Genomic DNA, 24400 nt, shown 5'->3' on the forward strand with positions numbered 1-24400 from the left:
AAAGAAATGTACATACGCCGAGGTATTTATGCAGAAATAGTCTGTGCATTTTAGGCATTGGGTTCGTCCCATCGAGAGCACTTTGCACGTGCAGCATGGGATGAACCGAACTCACTATTTCGAAATACGTCACAATATACATAAATCACCCTCGGGTATCGTTGTACACAAATATGAAACCCGAGTACATGTATGCAATAAATTAAAGAATTTAATTCTGTGACACCAGTTGTGTGAGATATTCCTGAAAATTTGACTTTCGTTACGATGTTAGTAGACATCAAAACACACTATACAGCGCCGTTAGTTATGCAGTAAGACCCTGACGCCCAAAACATAAATATCAGCATCAAGGTCTTACATGTAGTACTAGGGTTGGGGTCTGCAAAACTCCATCAAATCTTCAAATACTAAAATTGGTATATATACTGGATTTTAAAATTATAAAATAATGAATAACTGATTTTATTAATTAAATTGACAGTACATATCATATTATAAGAATACAAAAGAGAAAAGCCTTAATTCAGATTGATTATTTATAGTTATTTCAGTTTATTGTGCAATGTGTATTGCATTTTCCTGGTAAAGTCACATCCCCAATTAAAGTTCAGAAACAACAACATTATTATTAACATACTTTTTTGCAAATTGTTTCCATTGAATGCATGCTGAATTACATACTCTGTGAAAATGTGTAACGTAACAACCTATTATCACTGACATACCATAAACATGTGATGAGCCATAGCGGACATTTTACTCCGGGTACCTGATTATCTTGGAATCTTTAATTTGAAGTGCGGCATATTAATGCTTGCAAAAGACATGATTTGGGGCTCATTCAATGCAGAAAAAGAAGTTCTATCTATTTGACAGAAATACTGGAGTAAAACGGAAAAACTTAGCCATTTCTTTGTTCTTGCTTGCTCTTCGTAGTGCGAATACTGTGGGAAAGATCACAGCATCAACTTGACATTAAACCCAGTGTCATTATTTAAAAATAACACACCTCCATGCACACAGCAAATCAAATTCTCCATTTTTTAAGAAATGCGAAGCATCAATACCATTCATTAGTGGGTCACAGACCCAGACGCAGTGGATAGTCGCAGTGACTGAAAACAAAACAGCTGAGTACCTATTTGAAACTCATCCTAATTTCTATATTTTTTAACTGAAAGTGATACAATTTACAAGAGATAAAGAATGGAAAGAAAGCAAGATGTTGGTGTAGTATTTATTATTCTGTTTCATGGGAAATCCATCAAAATTAAAGGTTAATTATATATAAATGCAGATTCAAAGAAAGAAAGGAAGAGAAAAAATGCAGATGCACAGGGAAGAGAGGAAATGTAAAAATACAGACAAACATACACACAGACAGATATATAACATACAACAGTTGGAAAGAAAAGCCACCAAATAATACAAATTCATAATAATATATATATATATATATATATATATTGTTATGAATTTGTATTATGCGGTGGCTTTTCTTTATACTTGCAGTGAAAAGTGTTACATAGCAAATTTTATAACACCAATTAAGATTACGGTGCCCCGCATTAGCCTGAGGTTGTTATTTTGTCTCTTGTAAAGAATTATATATTAATATATGCAAGTGTTTGGCATTCTGTACCTCCAGCTGAAAATAATTATATAGAATACTTTTTTGCCTATAGATGCACATTAATTTGATTGGCATATTCAACAACATGAAATGATTTGAAAAAATAGTCAAAACTTTTAACATAACCCTTATATAATTAAGGCCAGGATGCCACGGCCTTAACACACTCAATTTGCACAACTGCGGCCATGTTTTTTATACCCGGCTGCGACTGGTGTTGACAGGATTGAACACCTTTCCTTGAGATAACCGACAGTTAGATTAACAAGTTGCAAGTAACTGATATGAAAATGGAAAACTTCCAATCAGATACCGCTCATATGATATCCCAATGGACTGCTGCCAATTAGATTGTCTACAAATTTACAGTTGTTACACAATTACCTCACTATGGCTGGATTTTCCAAGTGATCCTTGACAGAGCTTTGCTACCTTGATATTACTGCTTATATAATAATGTACAAATTCATCTTCATATAATTTTGCTTCTGTTTCTTCTGTTTTTTGCAGACTTTATATCACATTCTCACATCAGTATCATTAATTTGAGAAATGTTAATGATGTGACAGATTATAAAATAGTGTATAGGACAGTTGCTTTTAATTACACTCTGGTTCAAGCATATGCAAGTACAAACATGTCACACATTTAAGGTCAGTGATTTCATCCATATTCTCCTTGAACTTCACACCACTCCAGTCAGTCATCAATGCAAAATAGTTTAAACTATAATTGATATACTACATATATATATGATACTTACTTTATTAAATCTAATCCTGTGATATTTCATCAGTAATGTTGTTTTCAGAACATCTCAACTTAGAATCGAACAGATAGGCGATGAAGAAGATAGCAAACGCATTGTAGGAGCAGAAACCCTCAAGAATGAACATGTAAGCAAAAAACAGCAGCAACAACAAAAAATAAAACAACTGAAAGAGCATATAAAAGAATTGACCGAGGGAAATGAGCAGTTACAAAACAGGTAATAATAAGATAATTTCTTCAGGAAACACAACCTTAAAGAGTGATGCTGATTTTTAAAAAGATATATTCTTTCTTATTTTCTTCTTTTGACCTGAAGATATTATACTCAATGCCAAATACTCTTATTTTATTTTTATCAGTCATTGTACCAAAACATTTTGCCATTGCTTTCCATCTTTAATTGTTGTTTCTTTACTTTCGTCAAGAGGCAACATTTTGTCCTGTCACTTTCTTAATATTCCCTTAGTACATTGTGATAACTTCTGCTAATCTGTTAACTGTGCTCAGTTCAGGTGCAGGAATCAATAGCTTCAGGCATTTTTCTACGATAAATTCTCACAATGATATTTTACAGAAGAGCCTTCGCATCTCTGAAAAAGAATAAACCCTTTGTTGCATTGCTTTAAACCTGAGTTCTCAACTGTTCTAAAATTTGCAGCATAATCATGTAAAACAAAATAAACATGCATCATAAACATCATGTAAATTATGAGTATTTTTAGATCTAACAATACTCCTGATCATATAGTGTGAAGTAAAACTTGTTTTTCAAAATAATGTGCATTTCATTGAATATATTCCAGAATCTAAATTCTGTTATGGCATCAAAGAAGGGTCTTCAATTGTCTTGCTAAGTTTTGTTTTGCTTCTGGTCTAAGTATGTTGAGTTTTTTTAAATGAAAATAACAAGCTGTAAATTAATCAGTAGCACAAATAAACCTTTGGTAGGCTAGAAGTACCTTATAGGCTGTTTCTTCTGTCCCCTAACCCATCCCCACCCAAATCAATTGAATAAATGTGTGAGAGAGAGCAAGCAAGTCTACCCCTTTCTTTCATACAAAAGAATGTCAAATGCATTTCTGGAGACTTAGTTTAAGTAAATTTAAAGTTTTCTGGTTAATGTTGATCAGAACTATCAAGCAGGGCATTTCTTTTTCCAATCAGCCCATCCTTATTTACCTCTGGTTTCAAAACTAATAGCACCAGCCATGATTAAAATGTTTTATGTGGTTGAAATTAACTAATTTTACAGATATTTAATTGTCATTTCAAAATGTAAAGATTCTTTTTTGCATGAAAGGCTTTGATTTAACCTTTTAAAGAAAATAGTAATAAATACTAAAAATGTCTGTTAATGTTCATTTGTCCTTAAAAAATCAATAACAAAGGACCTATCTTAGGAATTTTCCTGTCATCGTCCCATTTTCCAGGATTGTGAAATTTTGACATACCACTATAATATCTTGGAAGCCAATACAAATTTGTTTCAGAAGTAAACAATGATAGTACTGATTTATTAGCAGGCTAAATGTGTGATATTGTTATGAATTTTGAACGCTGTAGCTGTTTAATCCATTTATTGCCAAATATGGCGATTTAACATACTTTTGCTGTGCATAAGGTGTTTGCTGGAGAACAAGCAGAAAGCTAGTTTGAGTAGAATGACTTGAATATGTTTCCAGAAAATTCAAGTTAACTTGTTGACAAAGCAAACTGTTCAGTTACTATGTGTATACATTAAACACTTAAAGGGTTAGGAACATCAGTGAGCTGTCCAACAAAGGTATATATTAGTGAACAGTAAGTACATCACTGCATCAGTGTATTACCCATCCATGTAGGCACACTTTCTCAGTCTGATTATCCAGTTATTAAACACCATCTTGTATTCCTTGCTTGTTATGTTGTTAAAGTAATATTATAAATGGGGGAATTGGTTTTTGTTTTGTTTTTTTCATATCTAGGTCAATGACTTCAAACTCCACCCCCTTAAATTTGTCTTCACATCACATGCGTGTTCATGTGAATTCATGAGTGTCCTCTGCAAAACATTAACAAATGAGTCTGTACAAGTGTAGCTTGATCAGTTAATTGACTCATAAATTATCTTTGAACAGCATCATCCCAGACATGGCAATGAGTTCCACAAGAAGTATGAAAAGCCATATTCGATTTTTCGCAAGTAAACTTTAAGTTGTTTACACCTAGTGAGAAAGACAGTAAATACGTCACCAGTGATAGTGAATGCAGTAGTGAGCAAATCAATTAAAAGGATACCTTGAGTTTTACTATACATCTACACTAAACAATATGAGAAATTTTGTGAACCCCTTTCCAAGTCAAGTGAAGCAAAACAACAACGCTGAGATATACAACAACAATCCAAGATGTTTAGAAGTCTTGAATTTGAGGCTGTGAACAGAAGCAGGAGTGTTGGTGGAGCATACTATGACGAGTTTGATGATTTAAATGTCACTGATTATTTTTATTGGGTGTCTGATTTTTACAAGACCATTGTATGGTTGTTTAGATTACCATAAATGAAGAGATTACTCTACATGGTACTGTATTCTTACCCAATTAGAGAGAGGATTGATTTAGTATTACAAAGCGCTCGCCTTACTGATCACTGCAATCTCACCTCATTCAATGTGGTTTCAAGTCTCGTATTCAGTCCATGTGGAAAGCTTGCCAATAGCGCCCATAGCTTTTACGTGCACTGAAAAATGGTGTTAAACTCACAACAACCCATTTAGATAAACATGTATTATATATTTCAATGGCATTAAATTAAGACACAAAGGTGTATGCCTGTGTATATACGAACTCTAACAAGCTCTGTAGCAGAGCATGTAATTAGGAATATTGTAAATCACATGTACTAGCATTACGTGTTGGCTTACTAATGACGTAACACAAACGATTTTCATGGCCAATCACTGGATCTGCAACAGTCCCTTTGATACTGATTCCATAGTATGCAATAACTGTCACATTACTGGCATGTATAGATTAACCTCACACAGCTCATGAAATCTACAGTTGCCAATTTCGGTTGATAACCAGGGCTTGTCTTTTGAGTAGCATGATTGCTCTTTCACCTGTCACACTCCTAATATAGCTTCCAGCAGAGTAATCCTCCAATCTTATTATTCAAAACAAATATTTCCAGATGTTTTCTGAGCGAATGTCTCAATTTTGTCCCAGATTTATACTGTTATATTTACAGGTTTTGCCATTTTGATATTATGGTATCATATAATGTCGTAAATATTTGAGGAGATTGAATAACTCCCCTCACACCACAAGGAGAGCTGTTTGCTGCTGTTGTGCCCTTTACAAAACACAAGCTGTGCATAACCTGCGTGGGTATGATCTTTACCTGATTATACAAGAAGTCTAGGGATCATCAGTGGCGCCAATAATCATAATCCTGAACAATATGAACAAAATATGAGGTTTAGGCTGTGTCAGCATCATTTCTTTGACACACTGCAGTTTCTGAATTTCAGCCTGTACAGGTTAGTCAGTAACCTTACAATGGGATCCAGTGATCGATTTAAAATCACCAGTCTATATGGTGTCACAAACCCTGACAAATTGAAGTTGATAAATTAGAAGTTGAGTATATGAGCGGATGGGACCAACTGAAACACCATTACCACAGATCAAGGCAGTTCATTCATTATTGCCTAGTGATGGTATTTCTGCCGATGACTATGAATACGCAAAAAAACATCTCGTCAGCATTCAAATACAAAGCATGAGTGATTATCATGGTCAGTATATCTATGCTGTTGTGTGCTTCTGCTTGAATACATATTTGAGATCTTTTATATACAAAACTTCATGTGTACAAGTGTAATCCCATGCACTACTTTTAATCACTGGAACTGGAGCTTTTCACATAAATTGAGTGTGGAATCCGTTTCAGTATCTCCGTGTCGAGTTGCAGCTAAGCTCACTAATAGTCCAGGTGTGGATGGATATGATCCTGCATTCCCAAAAGTTACACCATGTGTTCTTATACATGAACCTTTATGAATGTGCAAAGATGCAGCCTATACCTGTTGGTGGTTTTCAGTGGAACGAGTGTAAAAATAACGATTATATAAGCATCAGTTATATCATGTACTTTTATGAATTTGACCTGAAGAATCCACATGAGTGTCACAGCAGCCATAATGATATCTGATGGCTCGAGAAGCACTGTTGTTGCCACATGACTTTTGTTCCTGAATCAGTGCTAAATTATCAAATATATCCCCTCCCCCCCCCCCCATATATATTTCCGGTTGACTGGCAGTCCTGTTTTTTGTGTCTGATCCCAGCACACTTTTCCCCCAGGGTTTAAAAAAATCCAGATTTTGATGTGCGTCTAACTGAGCTGGTTTTGCCCAGTACTTTAAGCACTTAGTACAATATATATATATATATATATAAAGTTTAAAAAAATAATTAAAAAAAAGAATCAAATGCTGAGCACAGGTAAACAGAATGTACAAGGATATTACCAAACAGGAGGACTAAAAACATCTTTGTATTTCAAATGCAGATCCTAAAACTGTGGCTTGTGATACACAGAAGCAAAGTCCACCAAGGTTTTGTTACAGTTTCGCAAGAGCACTTGGGTGGTCAATACATTGAAATGAATAAAACCTGCATGAAGCAGTAACAATCTAGTTTCAGAAAGCCTTTTTCAGACTTAAAAAGGCTGTACCAGGCAAGATATAGGAGAATCGTTGGAAACATATTTGTGTGATAGTGAAGAGGACAAGGTTCAAAGGCTTATTGCTGACTTGGCATTCTAATCACAAAAGATCTTTGATAGTGGATTCATTTCTTTACATAGTAAGAAATTATCAAAACTGAAGCAAGCGAATCCTATCTACGCTGGCATATAAATGATAAGCACATTTCATGGTTGACCTAACAGTAATAATGAAATTTCATGGAATGAACAAATCTTAAGTACAGGACCCAGAGGGTCTGTATGCTATATCTCACTGGACATCGTTAGGTTTACCTCATCGATCCGGGCACATATGACCCATGACATTATCATTGTTAGTTACAAAAGCAGTGCTTCGGCAAGAATAGCCACCCAAGGCTTCATATTGTTTGGGGTCTTCCTTGAGGTTTCCATGAATAATTTGCTCTCAATCATACCAATGCCAGCTCTGGATAGTAAAATCATCAGTGAAGCCGCTTGTCAAAATCTAATTTATTGATTGTAAATAAAGCAATGAGAAGTGGATAATAGTTGTCTTGAGAAATGTATTAGATAAAACAAATAATGTATAAACGATGGCAAAATTCAAAGCTTCATGCTTGAGTGCTTAGATCCAGTATTGCCTTCACTAACTGTCTATGTTCAGTGGGCAATTCATTCCTTGTTGCTGGGCCCTGGTATGCAAAAGAACGCTGTCCATATGACTTTGTTTTCATAGTGGGAATAATGAGTAAACGATTGTCAGAAGAGCAGCGTAAGTATCTTGCTGGTGTGTACACACAGGTGAGGTCGGATAGGTATGTTGGACTAGAGTTCGACAGTGAAACATAGCACAGAGAACAAATTTTGTGTTTGATTTTGGATCGAATGGATAGCCGGTGTAGGGTACAGAGCAGCGGGGAGGTGTGCTCTGATCGTGGTACTCTAAGTATGATCCAAGCAGCTGTGTTTTGAACTTTGTGAAGTTTCTGGAGCAGATATTGAGATAAACCAGACATAATTGAGTTACAATAGTCCAGTCTTGAAAGTACTAATGAACACACAAGTGTTTTAGTAGCATTAACTGAAAGATATTTGCGAATTGAGCTGATGCGTCTCAGCTCAAGATATGCAGGCTTGCACATGTTCATGACATGTTGGTGCATTGTGAGAGTACTGTCCAGAGTAACATCTAGGTTTCGTACTGATTGTGTGAATTTAATGTTGGTGTTGCTGATATTTATTGTTTGAGGTAAAGGATATGAATGAGAAAGTATTTGTATTGTTATCAGAATGGCCTCAGTTTTATCATCATTCATCTGCAGCTTGTTACAAGTCATCCATGATTTCACATCAGAAATGCACATCTCTACACCTTGGATGGTAGCATCAACTTCAGTTGGGTGGCTAGATTTGTATATTTGGGTGTCATCATAGTACAATTGGTGAGACACTGGATGATGATTGATGACACTTGAGAGCGACTGAGTGTACAGAATGAAGAGAACAGGTCCAAGAACAGACCCCTGTGGAACACCAAAACATAGATCAACTGGGCTGGAGTGTATTCGATTTGCAGATACAATTTGTGTCCTGTTGACCAAGTAGGACTTTAACTACAGTAAGGCTGTATACATGCTGGAGACGGTGAAGTAATATATCATGGTCTATAATGTCAAATGCTGCAGACAAATCAAGGAGGATGAGGAATGTAATTTTTCCGCTATCCAACGCAGAGAGAATGTCGTTAGGGCTGTTCCAGTAAAACATATATCTTCCCTGGGGACAGCACTTCAAAATAACTTCTGTAGGAGGTTGTGTTTCGAACTAGTTTGATTCTGACAGTGGAAGGTTGGTTAGGAAAATCACTTCTGTTGTGGGTTGTGTTAACAAAATGAGAAATCGCTGGTGGGGTTGTCAGAAAGAAAGAAAAAAACAACGAATATATATTTAAAATCGCATCTAACACCCCTCATAGCGGTCTAACGTGAATAAAACATTGGGTCAGAAAATGATGCCAGTACACGTAATTTGTACGAATTCGTGTACTTTTAAAGCAGTGATACGCGTTCAGCAAATTACATCAACATTGCGGAAATAAAAAATGTGCTTTGCACAGGATGCAATTTTTATTAAACTTTTAACTTAAAAGTGCATTTCATGATGTAATTCACGCTGCCGCAGCTGTCTCAAATCACTTGATGTGACATCCAGATATCTGGATACTTCAGTTCGACAAGAATGGCTGTCAAACTAAATTTGATTGGCTCAATGGCCCTGGAACAAGCATTTTATGGAGTTTTAGCCTTAATTTCATCGTGGAAGTTTTACATATGCGTGTTTCCAATAAAGGCCACACAGGAAACCAAAATGGTTGAATCACAACACGGTTTGTCATCAGACGACGTTTTCAGTCGGCAAATACTGGCTGGTGATAGCTATGATGACAATGAATTTCATGTATATCGGTGTGTTGGACATTGGGAAAATGTCACTGGAAATGCCAGTGTGTGATTTTGAGCCCAAAATTGACGTTGAGTGCGAGTCCGATGTACGTGTTGGATGGACAATATGCCGGTTATATTTATTTAAGGTACCCATGTCTAAACAAGCAGACTATGGGAATGTTGGACTTAAAACCCTAATACAGCATTATGGAAGAGAATAATCTAGCATAAGAGGCAGCAAAACACTGATTCAAGGAAGTGAATCTTTGGCAGAGTTCATGTTATTGAAAACTGACAGAAGTCTCGGAAGCGCTTATAATCACGCATATTTGGACGCCATTTTTTTTTTATTTAGGTGGGCGGTAAAATTCAGAGACTTGCCAGTCCTGCTTCAGTCACCTGCATAGTAGGAAAATGTGTTGATCAGTTAGCTGTGCTGATATTTACAATGACAGAATTTAGTGGTTGAAAGCCCCCCTCAGTCGTCACTATTATAAGAGTACATCAAAAGAACATGCTGCAATAGCTAAGCGGCAAGATCAAAGGCTTTGACTGGCAACTGAGTGGGAAAATATACTGATATTTACAGTGCTTGAATTCAGAGAAGAAATACCCAGAGATGTACATGTGGTTATTTGTAACAGTACATCAAATAAACAACTTTAGCTTTCATTATTGTGTTCATTTCCGAGTGTAACGGAATAAGCAGTGCACATGACCTCGGAATCATGATATGAGACTTAGACTTGAATGAGAATTTTGGGGTTCAACGGCAAACTGACGAAGATTGTAATGAGATTCAGGAGAGTGCTAAAGTTGCTAGAACTGATAGTTTGGAAGGGACAATAGCCAAGTGTGTGATGCCTAGCTTAGTGCTTTGAATAAAACCATCTTTGGATCGAAAAAAATTCAGACTCGCTCTGATGGATAAGCAAGAGCTATGTCAGTGTTATAAAGAATGTAGAAATTAAACTCTATGGCAACCAATAGTTATTATAATTCGCATAGTTTTCTGAGAGGGGTCTGCAACTTTTAATGGTGGGATATTTTTACCAAAATGGGAGCCATGGACTCTTAGTCTTAAAATCCTAACGAGACCTCTGGTTCAGAACTTTTCTTTGTGGAACAGAGATATCCAAAAGAGAATACCCGTGGGGCCATACATGTGAGATGTTGAAAATTGCACAACCATAAAGAACAGTAACGTGTTCAAGCTACTTATGCATATGTGTTTCAGACAGCAGGTAATGAAAGGAGTTCACAGCACAGAATAATATTCATACACAGAGGAGGAGGATCATATTAAATTCAGAAACAATTAACAGATTAATGCTCATAGGGAACATCAGAGAATCCCCATACAACATAATTAAGTGTGTGTAGATCTCTAGTTGGCAAAACCACTTTGGCAACAAAAGAATAAAAAGACAAACTTTTATATCATGCAGATGTATGACCAACTGATGTACATGCTCTCTATGTGCAAAAATTAAATGACATTAAACATAAGAGACTGACTGATCTGTGTAAACTCAAAGCAAGATGGATAAAATTTGCCCTGTTTGTGTTCGGTTCTTCCTATGTATCTTTGGATCATGGTGGTATTTTCTGCAGACCTTTTGGCACTTAGTTCCAAGCCATCATTTGGTATTTTTATTGCAAAATGGATAACTAAAAAAGTCTATTATCTAGTACAATACATTTTTAAGCGGTATCATTAACTGATGATGAAAAAATACTTGATGTCATTCTGATATATGGATTCTTTACTACACTACTAATCTGTTCATCCTGATTCTTTTTTTTTTACCATCTCCTTTAGTCTTACTGGTATCAGTGCTTTTAATAAAATTGTAACTTCTATTTTCTTGCAATCTAAATATTTGTAATGATGTGTTATTGTCAAAAGGTAAAATGAGCTTAGTGTTGTAAAATCTAAAACTATTAATTAGCAAGGGACTAAAGTAAAAAGTGGACAGAAATTATTGCCATATTACAGTGTTGTTGGAAACAACAGAATAGTTGTACAAGATGTATTTTGCACAAAGTTGTAGAACTAGCGCTCGTATTGTCACCACATATTCTACTTAAATAATTATATCATTATTTCTGTATATTCCTATTAGTATTTTCCCAGTGGTAGTAATTTTATGATCTGACATTCATTTTTTGTGCAATTTTTACACATTAAGAATTCTCACTGTATCATTAAAAAAACAATGTAATTTGCACCAAATTGAGTTTGAGAAAAAAATAATTTTTTTAACCCAAAAATCACTGAAGCTACGAATTCTTGCATTAAAGTCTCATATTAAATAATATTTGAAGTAGCTTCGGTAGTAGTGTCGGATGCAACTGTACCAATTTCACCTTTGGCATATCCAAATCTTGAATGTGATGGAGGAACATAGCTCCAAAATAAACATCAATTTTAGAACCTGTTCATTGACTATGAATCAAGTATCCGAGTCCAACTGAATTGTTAGAAATTTTTTAATTCTTTTGATAACATCATAATTAGCTGTCAAATATGGAGTAAGCCTATGGTCTTTATGCCCTCCCAACCAAGACCCCACCACAACCACGTGATCATGCCCAATGACATCACAGTAATAATCACTATACAACTAGAGATGATATCTCTTAGAGAATTTTGATTTCAGTAGAGCCTTAACAGAGTGGAACAGTAAGAAAGATATTTAAGTGTTAGGGAGATATTTAACAATGGCTATTCATCCTGCCACCACTTCCTCATTGGAGATCACTCACACACAAAACTTGGAGTAAATCCTGAAATCCTGGCAGCATCCCTGCAGGGGAGATAACTTGACTATTCAATTTTATGGTTCCCTGGTTATCCCATGGTATTTCTGTTACTTGAACATTATCTTACAGTGTGTTCAGTCAGCATGGTCGAAAAAGGCTTACAACTATTGAGAGTTGTTAAAGGACTCACATTACTACAGATGTGAAAGAACGATAAACCATACTATAAATCAGTGAAGATAAAATAGAGTATATATGGGTTTGACTGTCCCTGATTGGTTGATAATGAAAGTAAGATTATAGTTAAAACAATCTTTTGAGAGCTTGTCCTACTTGTAACTGAAAAGGTGAGGGACATTACTGAAATCAGCAGCTGACTATTTGGTACAGTATTGAAAGCACACATTTCAAATTTGTATAGATCCAGAAAATAGTGCAGCTGTTATGGTTTTCTTTTCACAAAAGCTGTAATCATAGATGTGTCTATGCTGATATAAATTTGATCATGAGCACTCAAAATTTTTAGTTACTGAATTTTAATATCATGGTGTTTGCACAAATTTACAGTGGGAACTGAATTAGTACAGAGAGTCCTGAGTTTTGTGCAGAAATATGGAATCCAAGCAGAATGCATCCAGAAATGTAGAGGTTTTCAATCTTGGATTTAGTCTCCCCATTTGTGTTTCACACTGATATGCATATTCACAGAACATTTGTATAGTAGTAGGAAAAGTAAGTGAGAAATTTACATACACATCATAAACAAGACAAACAGTATGTGGGGGACAAGATCATAAGAACAGGCTGGAATGGAGAAGTATAATAAAAACATTAATGAGTAGAAGTGTGCCTCTTTTTTTGTGTGCAACATTATTTTCTTAACTTCAGTAAGAAATTTCATCAAAAGGAAGACAATAAAGAGGGTGTACAGTTAACTAAAACAATATGAATTTAGCTACTTAAAAGCTGTATCAAATCGATTTTAACCTTCTGGTCTGTTTCTGCCCATTCTGGTGATATGTCCACTGAATCAGTATGGTTGGAAAAAATATTTGGCAAATTTAAAAGTCTTTTGGCAGATTATGATTATACCCTACTTCTGCCTGAGAGATGTGAATAATTTTATTTCTTGGTTTGTTGATTGTGGTTGTTGCTCAATTCAAATGCATCATTGAAAAACACTGATGCATTCTCATACTTTGTTACAAATATTTATTATAGATGCATATCTCCAGATATTGGTGAATATAGCTTGAATAAGTTATAACAGTTCTAGTTGGAACAATGAACATTGTTAAGAGAAAATTTAAATGAGCTAAAATGTAAACTTGTCAGCAGTGTGTGATGCAGAATTGCTCAAGGCTTTTCCATCTCGTATGCTTACCATGAAAAATCCATTTGCACCAACTGATGATGACTTTTAGGTAACTGTCAGAAAGGCATAATTGATGATATTCTAACGTCTACAAAAATTACTTGAGTCAAATTTTTAAACTCGTACAGCTGTGGCAAAAATGATTGACTAGTACCTTTGCTGCTGTTGCCACATTTGATTAGTTGGTTGATTTAGTGTAGTTTGATTTGGGTTTTTTTTTGTGATTTCTTAACAATATATTAGGTGGAGGAAGAACCCCGAAAAACCACCAACCTAAATTGGTTGATCTGTGACACAAACTCACTCTGTGAGATGTGCAAGTGATGTAAAAGCAAGCACCTTAGTACACTTGGGGACATGGAGCCTCTGTTGATTTGACGTTTATCTCCAACAGCTAAAGTCATTTAGCCGTGAGATCTCAGGGTTTCAGTAGATCATTATGGCCTGTACACCATTTTCAGATGAAGAAAATCTATATATGGCAGCCAGTTTTACTGCTGAAGAAAATCCAAGTACTTTAGAGACACCAAACACCACTTATGTAGAACCACGGACCTTCCGCAAGTAACTGGCAACATTCTCATTTACACATTAGAGGCAAGTAATCACATGACAAGCATCTTTTAACACTGCCATGGAAGCCCCTAAGATCTGTATCACAAGACAAGCATCTTATACCACTCTGCTATGAAAGCCCCTCAGGCCATAGGTATAAGTCTCATATGAAAGACTAGAAGTGGGAGATAGAACCTGTGACAGCTGGATTGAAAGTGCAGAATGTTACTGCTAGGCCATCAGTGATGATGATGATGCTGTTGACAATACAGTTAACTGCAATGACATTGATTTTATGAGTGCTCTGGGAAAAATGATTCCTTGACTTTCATCCATTTTTAAAAATCTAACTTATGATATAAAAAAGTTTGACTTGCTATATTTTTTTTTTATAACTTTATATTAGTCTTGCAACAAGGCATAAAAATAAGACATCCGTAACTGAAAAAGATGTTCTTACAAGAAATGATATAGTGTAAAAGTAGACAAATGATGCAACATCACTTCCACAGGCATTATTGTTTTTTTTTTTTCTGACAAATCATATAAGTTTACCAAAACATTTATTGGGAAAAATAATAACAATGAATCATAGAATCTGACCACACATTTAAAGCAATACAAGATTTAACTATTATTCTAATCAAAAGCAGCATGCCTGAGAACAAAGAAAAATAGCAAGACATAGTGACCACTTTAGTAAACATAGAGTTTAGTAAGGATACAAATTCATGATTTCTGTATTAGAATAGAAATATCTATTATAAAATCTGTATTCATGGATTTTAAATTAGTAGGTATTAAGGGACTGATCAATGACATCTACAAATAATAAGCCACCATGAAAATTTGTGATTTTACAGTATCAGAGACATACTTGGCTGACAGACAAACAAACAAAAGGACAAAAGACTGATTATAATGAATGAATAAAAATAAAAATATGCAGTAGATTATATGATCTATAAGAATTCAGTAGATTACCTGCAGCTAGCTGTCATTTAAATCACGTCAGTCCCCAACCCAATATTAAAATCGCTTCTACCGCCCACTAACCCATATCCAGAAATTATATTAAAAAATATACTTCTGTAGGGGGCAGTGTTTCTCGATTAAAACACATCTGACGGTGGATCATAATTTTTTTAAATTGCTTCTGTTGTGAGTTGGTTGAATGTGAAAGTGCCTTCCCCCCGGGGGGTATATGTTTTACTGGAACAGCCCTTAACTACTTTTAGAAGAATAGTTTCAGTACTGTGGCAAGGGCGATATGCATATTGTACATTGCTAAAAAGACTGTTTGAATTTAGATGAGATGCAAGCTGGGATAGAACAACCTTTTCTAAGATTTTTTATATGAATGGGAGATTAGAAACTGGGCGGTAGTTCTTTAAATTGTTATGGTCTAGTGTTGGTTTCTTCAGCAGAGGCTTTACAAAGGCAGTTTTGAAAAATGATTGTAATTCCCCGGATGAGAGAGAGGTATTAATAACATCAGTTAGTGAAGGCAATACTGGATTTAAGCACTCAAGCAGCAGTGATGGTGGAATTGGATCAAGTTCACAAAATCAGTAGAGACAGGTTCAAATGCTGCTAATGGTTGCCGCTCAAATTCTGTATCCCAACTGTATGGTGACGACGAGTCAATTGAAATTGTGGTGTGTGTCAAGCTTATCTCTAATGGTTTGTACTTTGTCATGGAAGAAATTTGCAAACATGTCCGGAATGTCGACTGGAGAGAAGGTAGTTGAAGTGGTGTTGATTTGTTCCTTGACATTTATTTTTGATGCTGTGAAAGGTACCAGTCACAGTGCTAGTTGGAATCAACTATACCATCATGGGGATGGAAGACAACTAAAAGTAGAAGTCAGAAGAATGAAAACCTATGTTACATACATATATAAATCAAACATACATACATGCATGCATAATTAGATAGATATATGCATATATTCATAGACTTCTAAATTAACATTTTAAAAATTTTGATGTAGGTTAAGGGCCGCAGGAGCGATAAATGTCACCAACAACAATCCAGATGTCACAGATCTGAGTGATGTTGACAGTCCCGAAAACCTATTGGAGAAATTTACTGAGCTCTACAAGAATGAGTGGACACTCGCTTTTCATAAATTAATAAAATTTCAGGGCAAACAGGTGGACCAGGCTGTAAATCTACTTCTACATATTCTAAAGGTTAGAATGGAGTAGAGCTAGCTTTGTTCTTGCTGCTCATTAAATTTCAGTGCTCAGCAATGAAATATTATCTGAGCTGTACAATGAGACTGTTTAATGCCTTTTTTAAAAGAATGAATGTCGCTTATTGGCTGACTTTGAAACAAAAGTAAGCTCGAAACAAAATTCATTTTTATTGTATTGTTGCAACTGCACAAGACGTCCCCAATGAATATTAGAATGATATATATATATATATATATATATATATATATATATATATATATATATATATATTAGTTATCGTAGATATGATTATCATAAACAGCTATGTTTGGAACTAGTAGTGAGACCTATTTTGTGTACATGAAGTATAAATTGCATTTGTTATGGCTGTTATCTCATTCACTGCTACACCACCCCGCCCCGATAAGTTACCGTTAAGTTTGTATCATCACGCACCTTGTGTGAGTTTCATTTGTCATCGTCGACCTTGTCTTTCGATATATTTCTCTCACCCATATGGCATTTTTTGTTGAGTTAAAATGCTTCTCATATTTGTCTGTGAATATCATAGGTCTGCATTTTCTGGCCAAACATCTTCCTACACTAGTTATGCAATCCTGCCAAGCCAGTTGCAAGATGTAATCCAATGATTACCATCCTAAACAATTTGTCTGCAGTATTTATGAATTGATTTGAGATATACACAAGAGCTTAAAGAATAAGTTAACAATCAGATCAGATACCAACATTGGTATTCGAAACCTTGTATGTTTACATGGCAAGTGTGGTAGCATTCTATACAAAAGACAAAAGCAAAATACTGATGAAACTACGGAAATACCAGTATGCTTAAAATCTAACAATATTAATTTCTTTATATTCTTAAAAGTCATCGATTGGGATGCCAGCTTCATTGCACTAATATTAGTGAGATATCATTCTTTTCACAGGAAGCGTATGACATATGTATCTCATCAAGGAAAGAAAGTGCAGAAACTCTACGACAAGCCATGCTCTTTTATGTTGGATTATCTGGCGAGGTATGAAACCACTAAAATAATTTCTGTACTCAAAACTGACACATGACCTCAATAAATGTCATAATAACCACTGGTGTTTTATCTATTCCATATCATTGTAGCCATAGTGACTGGAACTACTTTTTACGGCATTATATGCACCTGAATTATTGTTAGTGGAGACAAGAAAACATTAACATATGAATGAAACAAGTGTATGTTTCCAACATGTATGTTGTTGATAAGGGATTTAGCACAACATAGGCTACACATGGCATCCAGTATAACTGGTGGAGGAAAACCCCCTGAAAACCCACCGACTCACTGGTAGCTACAGACAAGCTTTCTCACATACCCACATAAACGAAACCAGAGACTTTAACCCATGCAGACAGCGGTGAGATGGCTGTTATCCGTAACCATGAGCACTTGAGACCACTTGGCCACTTGGAGCACCCTCCAACAAGTATGTAGTTTCTTATGACAATCTACAGCAATAAAGCTTACCAAAGCACTTATCATTCGTCACTTGCTGGATGCAGTTCCATCATTAAGGTCTCCAGCAAATGTTTTCAGACACAAAGCTCAAAAACTATAGTACTACTGTCAACCACATGTTAGAATATAAATGTATAATGCAGAAAATACATGTGGGATGTAGATCCAAACATTTGACAAGAAATTTGGTCACTCAACATTTTACTGTAACTAACAATTTAATGCTGTTTATGTTAGTTCCTGTATTCGATTTGTATGTGATAAGGCAATTACAATTCCATCCCTTCATTTAAGGTGCTAGTATTAGAAATACAATAGGCCAAAAAGGCTAATCAGATTCAAATTGTGTCATCTTCCTTTATCTCGGTAGTATGGCTGATGAGCATACCAACCCTCATCAGCCATACTAGCGAGATGAAGGAAGATGACACAATTTGAATCCGATCAGCCTTTTTTGTTTCTTGTATACTGTGCCAAATAGGCATTTCCTTTTAATCGCAATCAGCAATAAGTTGTTTTAAATCTCCAAGAGCGATTTTCTGATCTCAATAAACATGCCTTACTATCTACTTTTTATCTAGTACTTCAGCTCTAATTAATCCTGTCCATTGTCCTGATACAGCAAAGTAGAAGGCATATTTAATGATATATGTTTAGTACAACTGTGTGGTTTTAATAAGGCTATAGATCTTAAACGTGTTAAATTAAAAAAATTAAATCATTTCTGTGTATATACCTATATTTGTTTGTTTTGATTTTACAGACAAAAAATGATCCCTATTGACTATAAAATTATCGTGATAGGCCTTAATGTCAGCTTTTGAGAATGTAATGGCTTCCTGGCAAACATAAATGTATTATGATGATTTTATCAAGTATTATATACACATATCGATGAAGTCTATATTAACTTTGACTCACATTCTGTATTTGATTTTAGATTCGAATGTGTTCATGTGTGTAATATATTTTAATCTTTGCTCTATGTATATGATATATTGCATAAAGACTATACTTTAGTTCAAAGTAATTAATTTCTACATCTTTAACAGTCTATGATCACCAAAATGAATATATCACTAGAGATCAATCTCAAACATTAGGGTGAACCTTTTACACGTTACAAACACCACGAAGGTGAGATGGAAATGGAGTTTAATTTACTTTATCTGTTTTCTAGACAGTTATAATTTTAAGAAACTGTTCTAAGCATTTCACGAAGTTAAAGTCAAACAAACAATCAATTTTACCATTCCCTGATGAATATTTGCTTGTATAAGTATTGTCTTTGAAATGTGGTTTGAAGCAATATAACCTTTCATAAGACACACAAGTCTGTCTAAATATGTGCAAGACAATTTATAAACAAAACAAAAAACTCGGAGATTAAATGATATTGGAAGGAGGAAATACAAAACAACACTGAGCTGATTTTACCAATCGCATGCACACACCCAAAAATTTGAAATGACAGTATATACTTGCTCAGGCAGATATTGTTACTTTCTGCAATATTTTATTGATTTATAGTACTTTTGTTTATGTATGATTCCTTGTTTCGGCAAAGGAGCTTATATAAACCATTCCTATTGAAAGGTTTGATTTGTATGTTAAAGTGCTTTGTTACATGTCTGACATACCTTTGCATATTCTGTAGGTCTCCTGCGAGCTAGAACTTACCGAAATTGAGAAGGAAATCTGGGAATATCGAAAGAAAAAGTCAAAGAGCAATCTCTCTCGCATTCAGGAGGTAAAGTTTATACTGTGGATGTACAAACCAAATGTAATACTTTGCAATACAAACACAAATTAGACATTTACAAAATAAACCTAATGTAATTATTTTCAAATGTCTTTCATAAAACAATCGGAAAGATAACATATCATTCCATAAGAACTGTTTGCCAAGACTCTTCAATGAAAATATTTATTTGTCTGCTTTCTGTATTTTTCATGTCAGCATTCCTCACAGACTAGTTCACAATTTTATTAATATGTGACATTGTTTCCACATTCACGGACATTATTTAAAACAAAATCCTTGCAGATAATTTCAGTATTCAAGATTGGACACACTGAAAATAGACATTCCTTTCAAACTAAGATTACAATGTCCTAAATATAGGGAGGAGATCCTGCCATTATGGAGTCTAGAACATACTCTCCTATTCTCTGTCTCTATTTCTATCTCTCTGTCGGTCTGTATCTGTATGTCTGTCTGTCTGTGTGTGTGTATATATATATATATATATATATATATATATATATATATATATATATATATATATATATATATATCTGTGTGTGTGTATGGCATTGGTCATGAAGAGACTTTCTCCAACAATAAGTTCAACTACTTAAGAATTTTACTTTGTAAACAATCCTAATATTTATGCAGATCCAATTAGTCTTGCATGAATGTCACTGGTTTTGATCCCATTTGTAAATGTATTTTCTTTAATTTCTGACAGTCTGGTTCATGCACTTGTTAGTCTACACATTGGGCTTAGAATTTTGGCTACAGAGATTATTCTCTTATCATTTAGGAGGTCAAGCACAAGTTTCGAGATCAGCTTGAAAGAGACTTGTCCAGTACATTGAATTTATACATTGATGAATGTGTCTGTATCTGCTGGTACATGTGCAACAAGAATCCTCCGATGCATTTGGACTTTGGCGAAGGGAACAAGAGCATTACCATTGATACTAAGAAACCAGTAATGAATCAGTTTGACGTTTCAAAGTTTACATGCTACAACAATTCCGGTTTATACATAAATTATGTAGTATGGCCTGCAGTGTACCTACAAGAGGGCGGGAAAATTATGAAAAAGGGGGTGGCAGAAGCATTTTAGCATACTAGAAACATGCTGTAGATGGAGGACAAATAAGTGTGGCAAACACTTAAAAAATCAGTCAAGATTTTTTACGAGTACAGGATATTCTCGATACATCATTATTATTATATGTGCTTTCTTTACCCACCTCTGCAGTCCACTTTTAGACTCCACAAGGACCTAAACAAGGACAAAGGCAATAATAAGTTGTAAGTAGTAAGAGGATAACTGTGCATTTAAAAAAAAACTCACATTACAAACATCTAGCATACAACCGCTTAAAATGATGATGACTAGGAAATATGTTAGATACACAAATATTTCCTTTGCAAATTGAATCCTGGATATAAAACAGTATTTATTATGAACAAGACAACACTTGCCTATCACCAGTTCCCTTTTATTGGAAATAAATTTTAAAAATAGGCCTTGCTGTCTAATACTGATGTTCTCATTGTTTTGCCCCATATGATTTTGGCCTCCATTTAATAAACCTTTTTTAATTCAATGTTACCATGATAGCTGTTATTTAACATTAAATATAACTCTACAATGAAAAGTGGTATTATGGTGTAAATAGCACTCTTACTTATTGAACCCAGTAATAATACTTAACCTTTTAAACGTACCTTGTGCTACCATGCTCTGTTGTCGTGTTGATGTCCTGCTAAAATATATTTGTCTAATTAGTTATTAGCTGCTAGTAATATCATTGGTGTTATGTTTTATTAATTTCATGTCATGTTCATATTATTTTTCTTTGTTTTAATGTCAAAAAGATTAAATTTGTAATGTGGATTTCAGTTTAATCGTATATGATGACATGTTTTACTTCACTCTTGTCTCGTTTGCAATTGGACCATGTCTGATTTGCAAAATAAAACAAGATATGTACATTAACTTTCATTGGGATCTAAATATAGTATATTCTTTCATATTATGGCTGTATGGTTGCTAGTGGCTTAAGCCATTTTTCAGCGCATGATGGACCATACATGGTGGTCAGTATAAGGAAGGAGCAAGAACCTGGGGAAACCCTGGGAAGAATCACCAAAGCACCGACAAGCTTTCTCAGATACCCATGTTGGCCAATCCAGATACTCAAACCCATGCAAACAGAGGTAAGATATCACTGATCAGTAAAGGCAAGCGCCTAACACCACTTGGACACCCTGGAACCCTTTTGCCTATTAACTCATATGACATGTACAATAATAAATATATACGCAGGTTACACCTTAATTATGACCCAGTAACTGATAATTGATATGTACTTGGTTGCACTTTGGTCCCTCTGCATTTGATAGAGAATTTAAAATAAACTGATTGATTCCTGACAGTACAGGACAGACATTTTTGTTGTTGAAGACGTGGGGTAAGCATATCTTGCCCAGTGACATAGGATCTACCATCCAGCAGTAGCATATCATTGTGTTTCCAAATGAAATCATTCCTTCAGTCAATATAATTATAGCTGTCGTGTGCAATATATAGAATGACACACATACACTCTGTATATATATATCTTGGAATAAAACAAAATATTATTTAAACATTTAATTAAACATTTAACACATTATGAACCATGATTATGCCCTGCACACTACAAAACATGATTATACTCCTTTTGGATCACATGTACATTGGTGATTCTCATTCATCAGTGAATGAAACTGAATAATGTTTAAAAAAGATGAAATGTCTTGTAGCCTGACAAACACAATGAAATATCAGTATCAAGAACAAATGTATTTAATTAGGGTGAACTACATTTTCTAGATCTGTTTTATATAAAGAGCAATACCAACTATTATCAATCCCATTCAGTCAATAAATATGCTTGATAACTTTTGATAACCAGTCAAACTGACATTTGAAAGCTTCTTCTGCCTGGTATTTTACACACTGCAATTTTTTCCATAAATTTGCTACACACTCAAGATCAATCATTGTTCATATATTTGTTTCATTCTACAAAATAAGATGCAGAGTCATGCATAATCTTCAAGTCCAGATCATATATTTAGAAATATAAAATCCTATGTGAAAGTAAGGGCTTATTGGAATCCTAAATACTTCTAGATGATAAATATCATACATTTAGGCAAGTAAACAATAAACATGACATACTCTCTGTTCACCTTAAAACAGTTGTTCCGAACCTTTTTTGGCTGCAACCCTAAAATAGGTTTTCTGAGCCTGGGGACCACGTTTCCACATTTTGATAAGTTTTTTCCCCATTAAAACTTATCCTGGTGACCCTCCAGAATGTCCCCAAGATACTGATTTGCTGCTTTACCTCGGAATAGGTAACCACTTCCTTAGAACATAATGTATGTTATCATCTTGCAAATATATTTATATCATAACCTTTCTTTACATTGTCGTCTCTTGCTGAACTCTTTCCATGTACATTATTAAATCTTTGCTGGATTGTATTAGTTTGCCCTTGAATTATTCAGCATGATACTGAAGGATGAATTTATACAGGTCATTAATATATTGGAAAACAGTCCTTAAGAGATTTGTCCATTTTATGCCTTCGTGGCTGCAATCGTTTTGCACTGCACATTTATTTTTTCTTAAGAAGGGCTTATATTCGTGATCTTTTGACAAGATGAATTCTGCTAAGTTCATGTTGGTCACATGGATTGTGTGTATATATATATATATATATATATATATATATATATATATATATTAGATTTGTGATATGTGATTGACCTTTTCCATAATTGAGGATAAGAAGTTAAGAGTTTGGGTCTACCTGATGTCTGTCTCTTTTTGTGAACAACATATTAAATAGCTAATTTTGTCTATGATTCTTGATTATATTTTAACATAATTATTTTTGTAGGTAAACACGTTTACTTTGATTTGACTTCAGGGCATTTATTTTTCCTTCACAAATTCCCAGTCTACCTGATATTTGCCAGGTTCTTATATAAAGTTTTAGTAATAGACCTGATCCAGATTAAAACTTAAAATATTCTGGAAACAAACTTTTGACCCTCATGATAGTCCTCTTATTGTGGTTTAGACTTTATATTAAATGTGTTTAAATCAGAAACATCTGAAATTGGATCATTGTATTAGTTGTGTATAGTTCTAATTTCAGAGAATTTATTATTGTGATTATTGTGAATTCATTTAGATATATGTTTTGATACATGATCACTGTTAGCACAGACTATCGGTACATCAGATCATTTAGGATTGGAATTGAATCAGAACACTGCTGGAAGTCAACCGGAATACCCTACTATGTTGGACTTGTGATAGAACAATTTGAACTACCTGTGATGTAATTCACAATTCTGTCAGCTGTTGATAAATTGCCACTTTGTATTGTAGTGAAATATATTATTTGTTGACCTTGATTTTCTTTGCTTTCTGTCAGCTAGTTTAAGACCATAGATTTGGAACAAGAAAGATATATATATTTGTGTGTGTAAGAAAGATATTATATTTGTGTGTGTAATGGAAAATGGCACAGTCGTTTTCATTATTTCAAAATAATAGCAAATAACATTACTTCATCTTAAAGAATTATTTTGATAATTAAGCAAACATTGACAACTCTCCTCATCAACCTTTACATTT

General features: G+C 34.5%; 1 protein-coding gene across 5 annotated transcripts in view; it reads left to right on the forward strand.

The window, feature by feature from the left end:
• LOC149800351 (uncharacterized) overlaps positions 1–24177 on the forward strand; it is a 43474-nt gene extending 19297 nt beyond the window's left edge. For 3 of the 5 annotated variants that reach the window (XM_089959968.1, XM_089959969.1, XM_089959967.1), the window contains exons 4-8: positions 2434–2625; positions 16257–16458; positions 17394–17483; positions 19618–19710; positions 20507–24177. In XM_089959968.1, the coding sequence (XP_089816094.1) occupies positions 2434–2625; positions 16257–16458; positions 17394–17483; positions 19618–19710; positions 20507–20815 (886 nt within the window). In that variant the 3' untranslated portion in view covers positions 20816–24177. The remainder of the gene's footprint in view (positions 1–2433; positions 2626–16256; positions 16459–17393; positions 17484–19617; positions 19711–20506) is intronic. The other 2 variants (XM_089959970.1, XM_089959971.1) reach the window with 1 other exon arrangement.
• Positions 24178–24400: the final 223 nt, after the last annotated feature.

The sequence above is a fragment of the Sinohyriopsis cumingii genome, chromosome 5 (assembly GCF_028554795.1).
Source record: "Sinohyriopsis cumingii isolate HCF-2022 chromosome 5, ASM2855479v2, whole genome shotgun sequence".
Taxonomy (NCBI): domain Eukaryota; kingdom Metazoa; phylum Mollusca; class Bivalvia; order Unionida; family Unionidae; genus Sinohyriopsis; species Sinohyriopsis cumingii.